Source organism: Periophthalmus magnuspinnatus, chromosome 17 (genome assembly GCF_009829125.3).
Source record: "Periophthalmus magnuspinnatus isolate fPerMag1 chromosome 17, fPerMag1.2.pri, whole genome shotgun sequence".
Classification (NCBI taxonomy): domain Eukaryota; kingdom Metazoa; phylum Chordata; class Actinopteri; order Gobiiformes; family Gobiidae; genus Periophthalmus; species Periophthalmus magnuspinnatus.
The window spans coordinates 26,775,258-26,789,199 of record NC_047142.1 but is presented as its reverse complement, the minus strand read 5'-3'; the positions used below and the strand labels follow the sequence as shown (position 1 = coordinate 26,789,199).

General features: G+C 41.5%; 2 protein-coding genes across 2 annotated transcripts in view; both read left to right on the top strand.

The window, feature by feature from the left end:
• LOC117384681 (voltage-dependent R-type calcium channel subunit alpha-1E-like) overlaps positions 1–13,942 on the top strand; it is a 76,306-nt gene that overhangs the window by 34,261 nt on the left and 28,103 nt on the right. Inside the window, exons 4-16 of the mRNA XM_055228719.1 lie at positions 148–251; positions 1,761–1,919; positions 3,977–4,167; positions 5,222–5,325; positions 5,516–5,631; positions 6,983–7,036; positions 7,720–7,803; positions 8,340–8,549; positions 10,093–10,205; positions 10,807–10,919; positions 10,997–11,128; positions 11,997–12,066; positions 13,663–13,780. Coding sequence (XP_055084694.1) covers positions 148–251; positions 1,761–1,919; positions 3,977–4,167; positions 5,222–5,325; positions 5,516–5,631; positions 6,983–7,036; positions 7,720–7,803; positions 8,340–8,549; positions 10,093–10,205; positions 10,807–10,919; positions 10,997–11,128; positions 11,997–12,066; positions 13,663–13,780 — 1,568 coding nt within the window. The remainder of the gene's footprint in view (positions 1–147; positions 252–1,760; positions 1,920–3,976; positions 4,168–5,221; positions 5,326–5,515; positions 5,632–6,982; positions 7,037–7,719; positions 7,804–8,339; positions 8,550–10,092; positions 10,206–10,806; positions 10,920–10,996; positions 11,129–11,996; positions 12,067–13,662; positions 13,781–13,942) is intronic.
• LOC117384684 (RING finger protein 11-like) overlaps positions 4,974–13,942 on the top strand; it is a 46,143-nt gene continuing 37,174 nt past the window's right edge. The window contains exon 1 of the mRNA XM_055228725.1: positions 4,974–4,986. The gene's annotated coding sequence lies outside the window, so the exon portion shown is untranslated. The remainder of the gene's footprint in view (positions 4,987–13,942) is intronic.

Genomic DNA, 13,942 nt, shown 5'->3' with positions numbered 1-13,942 from the left:
TAAGACCTTTAACGTTGAAAATCACATTCTATTCTCTAAAGAAAGAGAGAGTTTTTTTTATTATCATCATAGTATCGGTATCGAGTCTATTCCTTAGTATCGAAAACAAGTTTGAAATTCTAATGTAATGTACTTTGTTTTTTGTAGTATTTTGGCGACAGCTGGGGCCCACATGAACATCCCGGTGGATCTGAGGACGCTGCGTGCGGTCAGGGTGCTCCGGCCTCTCAAGCTCGTCTCTGGGATTCCTAGTAAGTCACATCTCTCCGTTCTGAACGTACTGTAGAACTATTCTTATGTATTTCATAAACACGTTCGATCTTTGTTATTATAAGGATTGTAAGGTTTCATTAGTAAGTAAAAGTAAAAAAAAGTAAAAGTAATAGTATCACATGAAAAAGTACTTAAGTAAAAGTATTAAATTACCTGTTTAAAAATGCACTTAAAGAGTAAAAAGTGAATGTATTTTGTGCAGATTTTGAGTCTTATAAAGCTTCAAATGTAGTGTTTTTGATACAGAGTTGAGCTGAATTTTGTTCAACAGAAACAACTGAATAAATTTTTTTAACTTGTTTTTATTTGTATATTTTTGTTTTGTTTAAAGTATGAACATGTTAAAAAATAAACCCTCAGCCTTTTCAGCAAGTCTCACACAATACAAAAAATACTTTTACTTTTCAGCCCAGTTCAAAATGTAGCAGAGTAGAAAGTACAGATACTGCTCTCAAATGTACTGAAGTAAAAGTAAAAAGTACACACTGTAAAATGTATTTAAGTACAGATACATAAAATGTACTTGTGTACAGTACTTTACTATTTTTACTTTCTTGCATTCCACCCATGGACTGTTTATATAATTGGACATATCTAACCTGATAGCTGTCACCCACGGTGACGTACCCACCCACGGTGACGTACCCACCCACGGTGACGTACGCGCCCACTGTTCTGTGCTTACCTCATTCTCCAATTTTATTTTCTTAATCGGTGATACACGTAGGATTCTCCAGCGTCGTGTTGTCATTTTAGGACAAATGGAAAAAAATAAAAAATCTACCACAGCTGTCCACAGAAGGCATGCACCACCAGTATAAGACACATCGACTAGTATACACCCATGGACCAGTATGGAACATACCAGGACACTGAGGGATTACACAGATATGGGAATATAAAAGAAAGTGTTTCCTCCTCAAAAAACAGACCTGGAGTTGTGTTTTGTTTCATTCACACATGTTTGAGTAGCACTTTATTATTAGTCTGTAACATCTCCAAAGCTCAAAATGCTCTGTTCCACCTTGTGATGTCATGAAGTGGTAGTTTTCAAGTTAACAGCTCCTTTTACCTTTAGTTCAGTAGAGACTGACATTTCCAGGACTGAAATTATCCAACTGATTCTAGTGAAGGTGTATGGAGTTTAAAAACACAGTGGAGCGCTTCCTATATTACCACATGATGACATCACAAAGTGGAACAGAGTGTTTTCAGTTTGAGGGAAGAACTCAGCCTAAATATGCAGTTTGTGTATTAAACTTGTGTGAATGAAACAAAACACAACTCCAGGTCTGTTTATGACAAGGACACAACATTAGAACAGATCAGAGATTAGTGTAATATGGGCCCTTTAAAGTTGAGTATCTATTTCTTAGTATCGAAATTGAAATTTTAATATCATGACAACACTACCCACCTCAGATCTAACTGTTTACATCACATTTCAATCAGATAATGCACTGCTGTTGTCCTGTTCTTGCCCGTAGGCCTACAGATAGTGCTGAAGTCCATAATGAAAGCCATGATCCCCCTGCTCCAGATCGGGCTCCTCCTGTTCTTCGCCATCCTCATGTTCGCCATCATCGGCCTGGAGTTCTACAGCGGGAAGCTCCACCACACCTGCCTGGCGTCCTTTGACATCCTGGGTACGGCACGACCAGAGACTTAGCCAAATTTAAAAAGACAAGCAGAGACGATAATTGCTTTCTCAGCGGCGTGTAAGGAAAACGGTTCATAGCTGGTCGAAGTTTGGAGCAGGTCCAAATGGAGTGGGAGTTCATATGTTTGACCAGTGTTGCGTAATATTGTCTTTTTACTAATGGATTTGGCTGTTTCAGGAGGATTTAAAGGTGCTATATTATACAAAATGGTGAGCTTCATGTTCTAATGCTGTTACCTCCTCAAAAACAGACAAGAAGTTGTGTTTTGTTTCATTCACATATGTTTGAGTAACACTTTATTATTAGTCTGTCTACATCTCCAAAGCTCAAAATGCTCTGTTCCACCTTGTGATGTCATGAAGTGGTAGTTTTTACGTTAGCTACTTTTAGTTCAGTAAAGATTAGCAATTCCAGGACTGAAATGATCCAAATGATGCTAGTGAAGGTGTATGGAGTTTAAAAACACAGCGGAGCACTTCCTGTATTGCCACATGATGACATCACAAGGTGGAACAGAGTGTTTTCAGTCTAGGAGAAGAACTCAGCCTAAATATGCAGGGTTTGTGTGTTACACATGTGTGAATGAAACAAAACACAACTCCAGGTCTGTTTGTGTTGAGGAAACAACATTGGAACAGAGATCAGAAAATAGTGTAACATGGGCCCTTTAATATCATTGGTTTTACATTGTTTCAGATTTTATAAATTAGCATTAACCACTAGAGGAGCAGGCAGCAATCTCTCAGTTCTGGTCAGACTACTGCTGAAGGGAGGAGCTAACTACACTGAAGCTAACACACCTGTTTGTTTACAGTTTGTGTTTGTTGGCTCGGTCTGTTGAACTGCACTAAGTGTGAACTGTGCCTGAGTCATATTTTACATAATCATTTAGGCCCTTAATGGATGCTCTCACACCTATTAGCATATTGGCTTTTAACACACTGGCTATTAGCACACTGGCTGTTAGCACACTGGCTGTTAGCATATTGGTTTACTATGGACAACTGAGGGATGACACAGACAACTTTTCTGGATCTTACTAGTATAGACCACAAGGAAATATTAATGTAACTTCTATTTATGTCTTAAAAATTAAAAAAAAAAATATTGTGTTTTAGCATCACTGTGGTGTTGAAATCAGTGTCAAGCTATTTCCTTAGCATCAACATTGAAATATTTGTATAGTGACAATGGTGTAATACAGTAACTCTTTCTAGTCTCTCCCTAAAATATTGTCAATTTCTTTGTCCTTCTAATTATCCACATTTCTAACTCTGTGTTTCTTGGAGTGAAAGCAAATAAGCAGAACACAGAATGGCAGTTTGAGAGCTCACAATAGGAGCTTAGGGCTGTTATTAGAGACGCTGTGGACTCTTCAATTATTTCACATGGACTCTGTAATCAGACGACACAACACCATCATTTACTATCAGTCCCCAACACTACTACAAGCCAACACAACCATAGACTGTATATATAAATGGACATACCTAACCTGCTAGTTGCCACGTTCCAAATAGGAAGTGATTATGGGTGTGCTTCCGACTCCATCGACTCTGGCTTCAATTCAGTTTCTATTGAAAATCTGTAGCCCCTCTCTCTGTAACTGCTGCTGTCAGACTCGTCATTTTGGTCTTAAATGTTCGTATTAACACTCTCTACATGATCCTGGCGTTTTAATTTCACTATCGTGTCTGTAAATCAAGATTGAATATTAATAACAGATAAATCAGGCGCCTTCTTTGCCTGAGGTTGCGGCCGCCAGCGTTGCTAAGCACTCGCTCCCCGCTAAACCAGCAGTGTGGGCAGGAAGTGGCGTTACCTTCAACAGCCTCCCTCTGGATTGGCTCTTTGGTTGCTATGATACTCGCAGTCAGAATTCCAAATATGGACATTGGCTCCAAATTGTCTGCTATAACTCTTAGCCTTGATGAGCTTCATTTGACTGGAGCCGAACCCTGTGGGTGACGTCACACTCACTAAGTCCACTTGTTTTTACAGTCTATGTTTACAGTTCACTTACTTCTTGTCTTGTTTTCCAGACAATGAGACGGTGGATTCATCTGAGTTGGCGTTTGCGTGCGGCGTGCGGAAATGTCCAGACAAATACGATTGTAATGACACTTGGATCGGACCAAACGACGGCATCACGCAGTTTGACAACATCCTATTTGCCGTCCTCACTGTTTTCCAGTGCATCACAATGGAGGGATGGACAGCTGTGCTCTATAACGTACGCTACCAATATTTCCCAGTACTCTACTTACATTTACTCAAGTAACTTTAAAAAAAAAAAGTACTTTTCTGAGTAGTTTTCAGGCAGCTTGCTTAGACCTGTCTACTGTCGTTCCATAAATGAGAAATGGAGGACAGTGTTTATCATGGTTACTTAGTGATGAACCTTTTGCACTCCCATGAGACCTGAGACTTCAAAATTTGTTATCATGACAGGCCTAACATTGCTATTTACTCGAGTAATACAGTGTAGTAGTACTGTACTTGAGTAACACTTGTGGTTCCTCTTCCCACTGTGAGTAAGTCTATGACTGACAAAAGCTTTATGTTGACGATATGAAATTATTTGAATATTGGTGTTTTTTTCAGCTCTTCTTCAGACAGGATTTAGTTTGACTCATTTCTGTGGTGTATCTTTTGTAAAAGTACAGATACAGAGATAAAAAATTTACTCAAGTGAAAGTATAAGCACCACATGAAAAATTCTACTTAAGTAAAAGTATTTAAGTTTAAATACTTTATAATTTGTTAGCGTGTTAAATTTAGAAAGACTGATTAAAAACCACACATTTTGGTCGGCTGTAACAATACGAATCAATTTCTTCATTTTTCTTCTGAATTGTGTGTATTTATTTTTGTTTTACTCAAAGCTGAAGCTTGAACTCAAAGACTTTAGTCAGGATGTTTCCACAAACATGGTAAAAATAACCTCCCTGATCATATGAAAAGTACTTTTAACTTTTCAGTCCTGTTCAGAAATGTAGTGGAGTAGAAAGCACAGATACTGCTCTCAAATGTACTGAAGTAAAAGTCAAAAGTATACACTTTAAAGTGTACTTAAGAAGAGTACAGATACCTAAAAATTCTTCTCTTTACTACTTGTACTTTGTTACCTTAGTAGTTTCTCCAGATATGTTTGTACACTTACTTTTACTCTACTTTGTACTTCTACTCTACTAATATTATTTTGAAGTACTGTTACTGGAATACAGTTTTGGCTGCTCTACGACCTCTGAAAGCAAAGTTATGAAATGTTGCTTTTTTACTTTTAGACCAATGACGCTTTGGGCCCCACGTGGAACTGGCTGTACTTCATCCCACTCATCATCATCGGCTCGTTCTTTGTGCTCAACCTGGTTTTGGGTGTACTGTCTGGGTTAGTATCACTTTTAACTTTGAACTTGTAACTATACTGTATTTTTTTTTTCATTTTAATTAGCTCTTTTTGCAGCTTATTTTCAATTCAAGTTTTTTTTATTAAATTAAAACAGATGATCAGAGTGCTTCACATATACTTAGCTGTTTACCTCTAATGGTTTTTTTTTTATATTTTTGTTTCCATACAGTGAGTTTGCCAAAGAGAGGGAGCGGGTGGAAAACAGACGAGCCTTTATGAAGCTACGTCGCCAGCAGCAGGTGGAGCGAGAGCTGAATGGCTACAGAGCCTGGATAGACAGAGCAGGTACGACTCACACCTTTATACAAGGATCTCACACAGTTATTTACTTTTTGTTGTGCGTGAAGGAAAACCAGAACACCCATGTACAGCTTATTGGTTTGTGCCACTTTATATATAATATCATTTATATCTATGGTATTGATACTTTGCTCTGTTATAATTCTGGGGGGGATTCTTCATGTCTTGAATGTTAAGCCGTTACCAGGTTGACACAATGCACACATGAAAGATACACACACACATCCTCACATGCACATACACACATACACACATACACACATCCACACATGCACACATACACACATGCACACACGCACACATCCACACACGCACACACACACATACACACATGCACACATGCACACATCCACACATGCACACATGCACACATGCACACACACACACACACATACACACATGCACACATGCACACATGCACACATGCACACACGCACACATACACACATACACACATACACACATAAACATCCACCTACTGACTTCAATTTATGTTTGTGGCTCTGCAAGCCCAAGAGAGAGAGAGAGAGGGTGAGCCGTTGGATGAAGCTGTGGATGGAGCTGTGGATGGAGCTGTGGGTGGAGCCTGTGGGTGGAGCCTGTGGGTGGAGCCTGTGGGTGGAGCTGTAGATGGAGCTGTGGATGGAGCTGTGGATGGAGCTGTGGATGGAGCTGTGAATGGAGCTGTGGGTGGAGCCTGTGGGTGGAGCCTGTGGGTGGAGCTGGTGGATGGAGCTGTAGATAGAGATGGGGATGGAGCTGTGGATGGAGCTGTGGATGAAGCTGTAGATGGAGCTGTGGGTGGAGCCTGTGGGTGGAGCCTGTGGGTGGAGCTGGGGGATGGAGCTGTGGATGGAGCTGTGGAGGGAGGCTGTGAAGGGAGCCATGGATGGAGCCTGTGGGTGGAGCTGTGGGTGGAGCCTATGGATGGAGTTGTAAATGGAGCCTGTGGGTGGAGCCTGTCGGTGGAGCTTGTGGGTGGAGCCTACTCAGATGTTTGTTGTGTGATGTTCAGAGTGTTTGCACCCTGAAGAACACATTAGCTCTCATGTGTACTGTATGTGTGTGTACTGTATGTGTGTACACTGTATGTTTGTGTACTGTATGTGTGTACGGGGTGTGTGTGTGTGTGTGTGCTGTATGTGTGTGCTGTATGTGTGTGCTGTATGTGTGTGTGTACTGTGTGTGTACTGTGTGTGTCTATGTGTGTGTACTGTGTGTGTACTGTATGTGTGTACTGTATGTGTATGTACTGTATGTGTGTGTGCTTGGGACATTATGGTGGATGTGTGTTTTCTGTTATGGTGAGTGTGTTTCTGTGTTTTCTATTTTCTAGAGGAGGTGATGCTTGCAGAGGAAAGCAAGAATTCAGGCCGATCCCCATTGGACGGTAAGTTACGAACGTGATGTAACTTTTCAAAACTGTGTGAATTAGAGCGGACAAAAGTGAATGAATCTGGACTGTTGTTTTTTTTAATCTGTAAACATGTACAACTGTTTTTTGATTTAGTGAGAATACACTGCAACTTCAAATTTAGTAAAAACCTAAAAAACTACTGTACTTGATTAATGGACAGAATAATTACTAGATTTATCTATTTGTAATTGTAAGTAATTGTTCAATCTTAATATGATTTATAAAAATATAAACTATAGGAGAGTATACTATAGGAGAATGACTTCCTACTACTGCATATAAAGAATCTTGTGTTGTGTTTATAACTTTAGCAGTGTACATCGCCCTGGTCTGGAACATTCATTTACAGTTGCTATGGATGAGTAGTACTTATGAGACAATTAAAATGACATAAACAGCAAAATGGTGATTTTTCTTCCTCTTCATGGCCCCTCTGAACACTCATATCAGATACTATGGTTTACTTGTCATTTAATTCAATTTAAATGCCAAAAAAGAAGATTATAATCCGATCCTAATCAGATTATAATCAGATTTGATGACGTTTCTTGCGGGAAGTATCTTTGCATTTAACATTAGGCCTTTAAGATCGTGTAGATATTGTATTTGAAATGATCATCTTGTACATTTGTTTTATTAGAAATTCTGTGTTTTAGTGTTAAAACGAGCCAGTAAGAAAACAGGAGCGAGAAGAGGAGCCCCAGGAGACGACAAAACGTACACCGACATGTCCACCGCCAGTGAGTCAACTTTAGGGTTATGAGGTTATAAGGTCACGTTAAGGTCACATGGGAGTTAGGGTCATGTTATGATTATGTTATGTTCACATGGGAGTTAGGGTCATATCGGGGTCGGAAGTGCTCACGTTTCTTACTTGAGTAATACAGATACCAGGGCAAAAAATACTCATGTAAAAGTAAAAGTATCACATGAAAAAAACAGTTTAAGGTATTAAAGTATCTAAGTAGTTTAAAATGTACTTAAAGCGTAAAAAGTAAAAGTATTTCACAACGATTTTGAAATCTTATAAAGCTTCAAATGTCATGAATTTGATACAGATTTGTGATATCTGTAATATCTGCTCTCTCTCCTCTCCCTGTGTGTTTTTAATACCCCCTCTTCCTCCTCTCCCTGTGCTTTTAATACCCCCTCTTCCTCCTCTCCCTGTGTTTTTAATACCCCCTCTTCCTCCTCTCCCTGTGCTTTTAATACCCACTCTTCCTCCTCTCCCTGTGTTTTTAATACCCACTCTTCCTCCTCTCCCTGTGTCCCTGAGGCATGTCCCGGTGCCGTATGAACTTCCGGAGTGGTCGTCGTGGGCCAGCGGCGTATTTGCGTCGTAAAGAGCGGATGCTGCGTATCTCAATCCGCCGCATGGTTAAGACCGACACCTTCTACCTGCTGGTGCTCAGCCTGGTGGCCCTCAACACCATCTGTGTGGCCATCGTGCACCACGACCAGCCAGACTGGCTCACCATCTTCCTCTGTGTGTACAAACAATAATACTAATAAGATACGCTAATATTTATGAGGGCTTTAGCCAACGGGGTGACAGCTCTGGTTCCAGAACAATTTTAAAAATAAAAATTTTAAAATTAAAAGTTCAAAGCATAGACTGTATATATAAACAAACACAGCTAACCTGCAAGCCTCCAAATTTCAAATAGAAAGTGAACATGGGCGTGCATCTGGCTCCATCAACTCTGGCTCCAATTCACTTTACATTGAAAAACTGTGTCCCCTCTCTCTGTAACTGCTGCTGTCAGACTTGTCTTTGGTCTTAAAATGTTCATATTAATCCGCTCTACATAATCCTGGAGTTTTTATTTCGCCTTTTGTCCATAAATCAAGATATGAACATTAATAACAGACCAATGAGGCACCTTCTTTCCCCGAGGTTGGAACTCGGCTCCAAATTGGCCGCTATAACTACTAGCCTCGAGCTTCACTGAACACTGTGGGTGACATCTCACTCACTTAGTCCACAGTTTATACAGTCTATGGTTCAAAGCCATAGTGGAGGCTAACCAGCTATGTGCTAGCAAAATGTAATATAATAACTTATGAAATTTCAAAAACATATTTAAAAAAAACTATGTTACCACAAGACCCATCAGAGCTGATTAGCCCTGAGCTTTCAAACTTTTAAATAGGGACGCAGCGACCTAGCTGCTTTGTAGTTTTAAGTAATTGCCAATGCATGGTATGAACCAATATCAATGAGGGACTGAAAACAGCATTTATTTCCTTTAAGCAAAAATAAAATGAGTCAAAACTGATCCAAATGTATTATGTAGCTGTTAAGTAACTACAGAACAACTTTGTATAAATAAAAGTTCAGACATTATGAGACTGAATATATCTCCAACCAGGGTATCGACTGAACCGATATTTGGAAGCCGATATCTGATACACAAAATCTTTCACTATCAGCGCTGAGATCTGATTCCAGTTGGATTGGTGCATCTCTAGTTTTATTATACATTTTTTATAAGAAAAATGAATGAGAAATGTACTTCTGGAACAAGGGTGTGACTGTTGAGCTCCATTAAATGATCGATGGAATCTTAAACGACTTATCATTTTATTTACATTATATGGATGTATATGCGACATAAACATAAAGAAAAGAGCTGAAAATTTGGTACTTTTTGATATTTCTCCATAAAAACTCAAATTCAACTCATGACTCACAAGTTTAATCTCTCTCTCTCTCTCTCTCTCTCTCTCTCTCTCTCTCTCTCTCTCTCTCTCTCTCTCTCTCTCTCTCTCTCTCTCTCTGTATGTATATGTATATATATATATATATATATATATATACTGTTTCCTAGTATTTTTTTGGCATAAATGGTAGTTTTTGCATGAATGAGTGCAGTTTGGGTCAGATACACAGGGATACGTAATAGTTTTGAGCCCTTTTGCCGTTCCCTCTTTTTAGTCCCTTAATCAGCAGCACATGTCTTTAGTCCAATAAGAATTTCTTTAGTCAACTACAAGCATAAACTTTACAATGTTTAATTTTTCCTCAGACTATGCAGAATTTGTTTTTCTGGGGCTGTTTCTGGCGGAGATGTGCCTGAAAATGTACGGCCTTGGATTCCGGCTCTATTTTAATTCATCTTTTAACTGCTTTGACTGTGCGGTGAGTTCCTCCAAGTCATCTTCAGATTCATTAAATCAGATCTGTTCTACAAACTGGACTTTTCAGAGCTTTATCCATGTTCTAGTCGTTTCTTCTCATTGAGCCTCTGAAGTTGTATTTGGAGTGATTCATGTTTGAGTAATCTTTGATCGCTTATTTTCAGGAGTCACATTTGGTTGATCTACCCCCATTTTCTCTTCCACTGTGACACGCCCCCTGTGACATACACGGCCACTCTGACATGCCCACCGTGACATACACGCTGACTGTGATGTACACGCCCACTCTGAAATGCCCTCTGTGACATACACGCCACTGTGACACGCCCACTGTGATGTACACGCCGACTGTGACGTACACATCCACTGTGACGTACATGCCCACTCTGACATGCCCTCTGTGACATACAAGCCCACTGTGACACGCCCACTGTGACACGCCCACTGTGATGTACACGCCCTCTGTGACATACACATCTACTGTGACATGCCCACTGTGACGTACACGCCGACTGTGACAAAGGCACTTCCTTCTCCAGTTTTCTTAATGTTTTGCAGGTCATGATAGTCTTCATTTACTCTGTCGGTCACATGTTTTGCAGGTCATTATCGGCAGCATCTTCGAGGTGGTGTGGGGGTTCTTCAGACCTGGGATGTCTTTTGGCATCAGTGTGATGAGGGCTCTGAGACTCCTGAGGATTTTTAAGATCACAAAGTAAGTATATGAGTAAACACGATACAAATTGGACCGTCACCAGGATCCAGAACTGTAAAAGCCTTTTTATTTCACAGGTACTGGGCTTCTCTCCGAAACCTGGTAGTCTCTCTGATGAGTTCTATGAAGTCCATTATCAGCCTGCTGTTTCTTCTCTTCCTCTTCATCGTGGTCTTCGCTCTCCTCGGGATGCAGCTCTTTGGTGGGAGGTAATGAAAAAATTTAGATATTCAACTCCTCACACACGTAACGCAACATGTCTCTGCTATAAGTAGTAATATCAGACGACTAGACTGACCAGAGGAGTCAACAGGGGCGGACAAAGGGGTCCGTCGTCTCGGGCCCCAGAGTCTTAGGGGACCAGAACTGGACCCTCTTCCTAATAATTTATATTAGAGGGGGGCCCATGTGAGGCTTCTTGCAGCGGCCCCCAAATTTCTGTCAACAGACCTCAGATTGATATTGATAAAGCACTACCAGTCAAAAGTTTGGACACACCATCTCATTCAGTGTTTTTTTTTTTCTTTATTTTTACTACTTTCTACACATTATATACATACAGAAAACGTATAAGATAAGATATATGAAGTAAGATGTATGGAATTATGTAGGAAAGACAAAAACTTAAATAACTCCACTAAATATTTTTTGACAAAGCTTTGAGGATTTGAATATAAGATATAAAATCATTTTTAGTAGTTAACTTTTTTCTGGGCTAATGCTAGTGCTAATGCTACTTTTGGAGCCTAATAAAAGTCACTGACTGAAATAATCTACACCTAATAATAATCAGTCCTTACAACAAAATACAACAACCTTACAACAAACCTTACAACAAATATAATTTGTTTTTATGTTATATTTGACAGATCACTGTAATCTCCTGTGTCAGTTGTTAACTTTTATTTTATACTAGTTGTCACCGTCCTATTTCTGCATCTACACGGTGGAGGGATATTTACTGTAAACAGGTGATGAGTCGAGTGAGGCGTCTGGGTGAAAATATACTCCTCTCATCTACGCTCCTATTGGTCACTCTCTCTGACTCCTCCCCCTCCCGTCTGTGTCCCATTTTAGGTTCATCTTTGAGGATTACACTCCCACCAACTTTGACACGTTTCCCGCCGCCATCATGACGGTGTTTCAGGTTCGCCTCTTTCTGGTTGCTTCACATGACACATTGCATCCTGGGAAATTTCTCACCCCAAGAACAGATTTGAACCACCCAACCCATCCTCCTTCGCTCTCTATGCTCCTTCTCTCCCTCTGTCTCTCTCCTTCTCACTCTCTCTTTCTATCCTCCTTTTTTCGCTCTCCTTATCCTCTTCTCTATCCTCCGCTCTCTATCCACCTTCTCTCTCTCTACCCTCCTTCTCTCACTCTGTCTCTCTCCTTGTCACTCTCTCTCCATCCACCTCTCTTTCTCTCTCACGCTCTCTCTATCCTCCTTTCTCTCTCTCTATCATCTCTCTCAGTCCTTCTCTCCCTCTCTTTCTCTCCCTCCCACACTCTCTCTTACAATCCTTCTCTCCCTCTATCTCTCTGTCCTCCCTTGCTCTATATCCTCCTTTTCTCCCTTATCCTCTTATCCTCTCTCACTTTCCTCCTCCCCCTCTCTCTCTTTCCCTTTCTCCCTCCCTCTTGCTCTCTCTCCTCCTTGTCTCACTCTCCCTCTCTCTCTGTCACTCTGTCTTCTCTCTCTCTACTCTCTTTATCCTTCTTCTCACTCTCTGTCTCTTTGTCTCCCTCTCTCTCCACCCCCCTTGTCTCCCTCTCTCGACCCCCCTTCTCTCTCTCTTTCTCTCTCGCTCCCTCTCCCTCCCTCTCTCCCTCTCTCTCTCCTCCTCTCTCTTTCACCAGCCCCCCTTCTTCTCTCTCTCTCTCTCCTCTTCTCCTTCTCTCCACCCCCTCCTGTCTTCCTCTCCTCCCCCTCCCCACCTCCTTCTCTCTCCCTCTCTCCTCTCCTTCCCTCCACCCCCCTTCTCTCTCCCTCTCTCTCCTCCTCTCCATCTCGCTACCCCCTCCTTCTCTCTCCCTCTCTTTCTCCCTCTCTCCTCTCCTTCTCTCCACCCCCTTCTCTCTACCTCTCTCTCCTCCTCTCCATCTCACCACCCCCTCCTTCTCTTTCTCTTCTCTCCCTCTCTCCACTCCCCTTTCTCTCTCACTCTCTTTCTCTCTCCCCTCCTCTCCCTCTCTACCCCTCCTCTTCTCTCTCCCTCTCTTCTCTCCCTCTCTCTCCTTCTCTCTCCAGTTCTCCACCCCCTTTCCTTCTCTCCTTCTTTCCCTCTGTCTCCCCCTCTCCACCCCCCTTCTCTCTCCACCCCCTTCTCTCTCCATACCCCCTTTTCTCTCTCTCCCTCTCTTTCGCTCCTCCTCCTTCTCTCTCTCCTTCTCTCTCCCTCTCTGCACCCCCCTTCTCTCTTTCTCTCCCTCTCTCTTCCTCCCACCACTCCCCCTCCTTCTCTCCTTCTCTCTCCCTCTTTCTTTTTGTCTCCACACCCCCTCTCTCCGCTCTCCGCCCACACATGTATCCATATCTTCACAAATGTGCACATGAAGTCAGACATGAACAGTTCCTCCACAGATCTGCCATTAAACCAATTTAAACCAATCCTCAGTGTTTTGATTTTTACACATAGTAATTAAACGCCCCCAAAATGAAAAAAAGCCTCCTTTGTTAAATACATTTCAGTACTGTGAATGTTAAACCTGTTTCTGTGGCGACTGTGTGTTTTGTCTGTAGATCCTGACGGGAGAAGACTGGAATGAGGTCATGTACAATGGGATTCGCTCACAAGGCGGCGTGCAGTACGGGATGTGGTCGTCCATATACTTCATAGTCCTGACGCTGTTTGGGAATTGTATCCTTAGGGCGCTGTCTTACACTGGACCCTCCACACTGAACAGGCTCTCATCATTGTGAAGCTGACGTAGACTGTATATATAAATGGACATAGCTAACCTGCTAGCCGCCATGTTCCAAATGAGAAGTGATCATGGGCACACTTGCGGCTCCATCGACT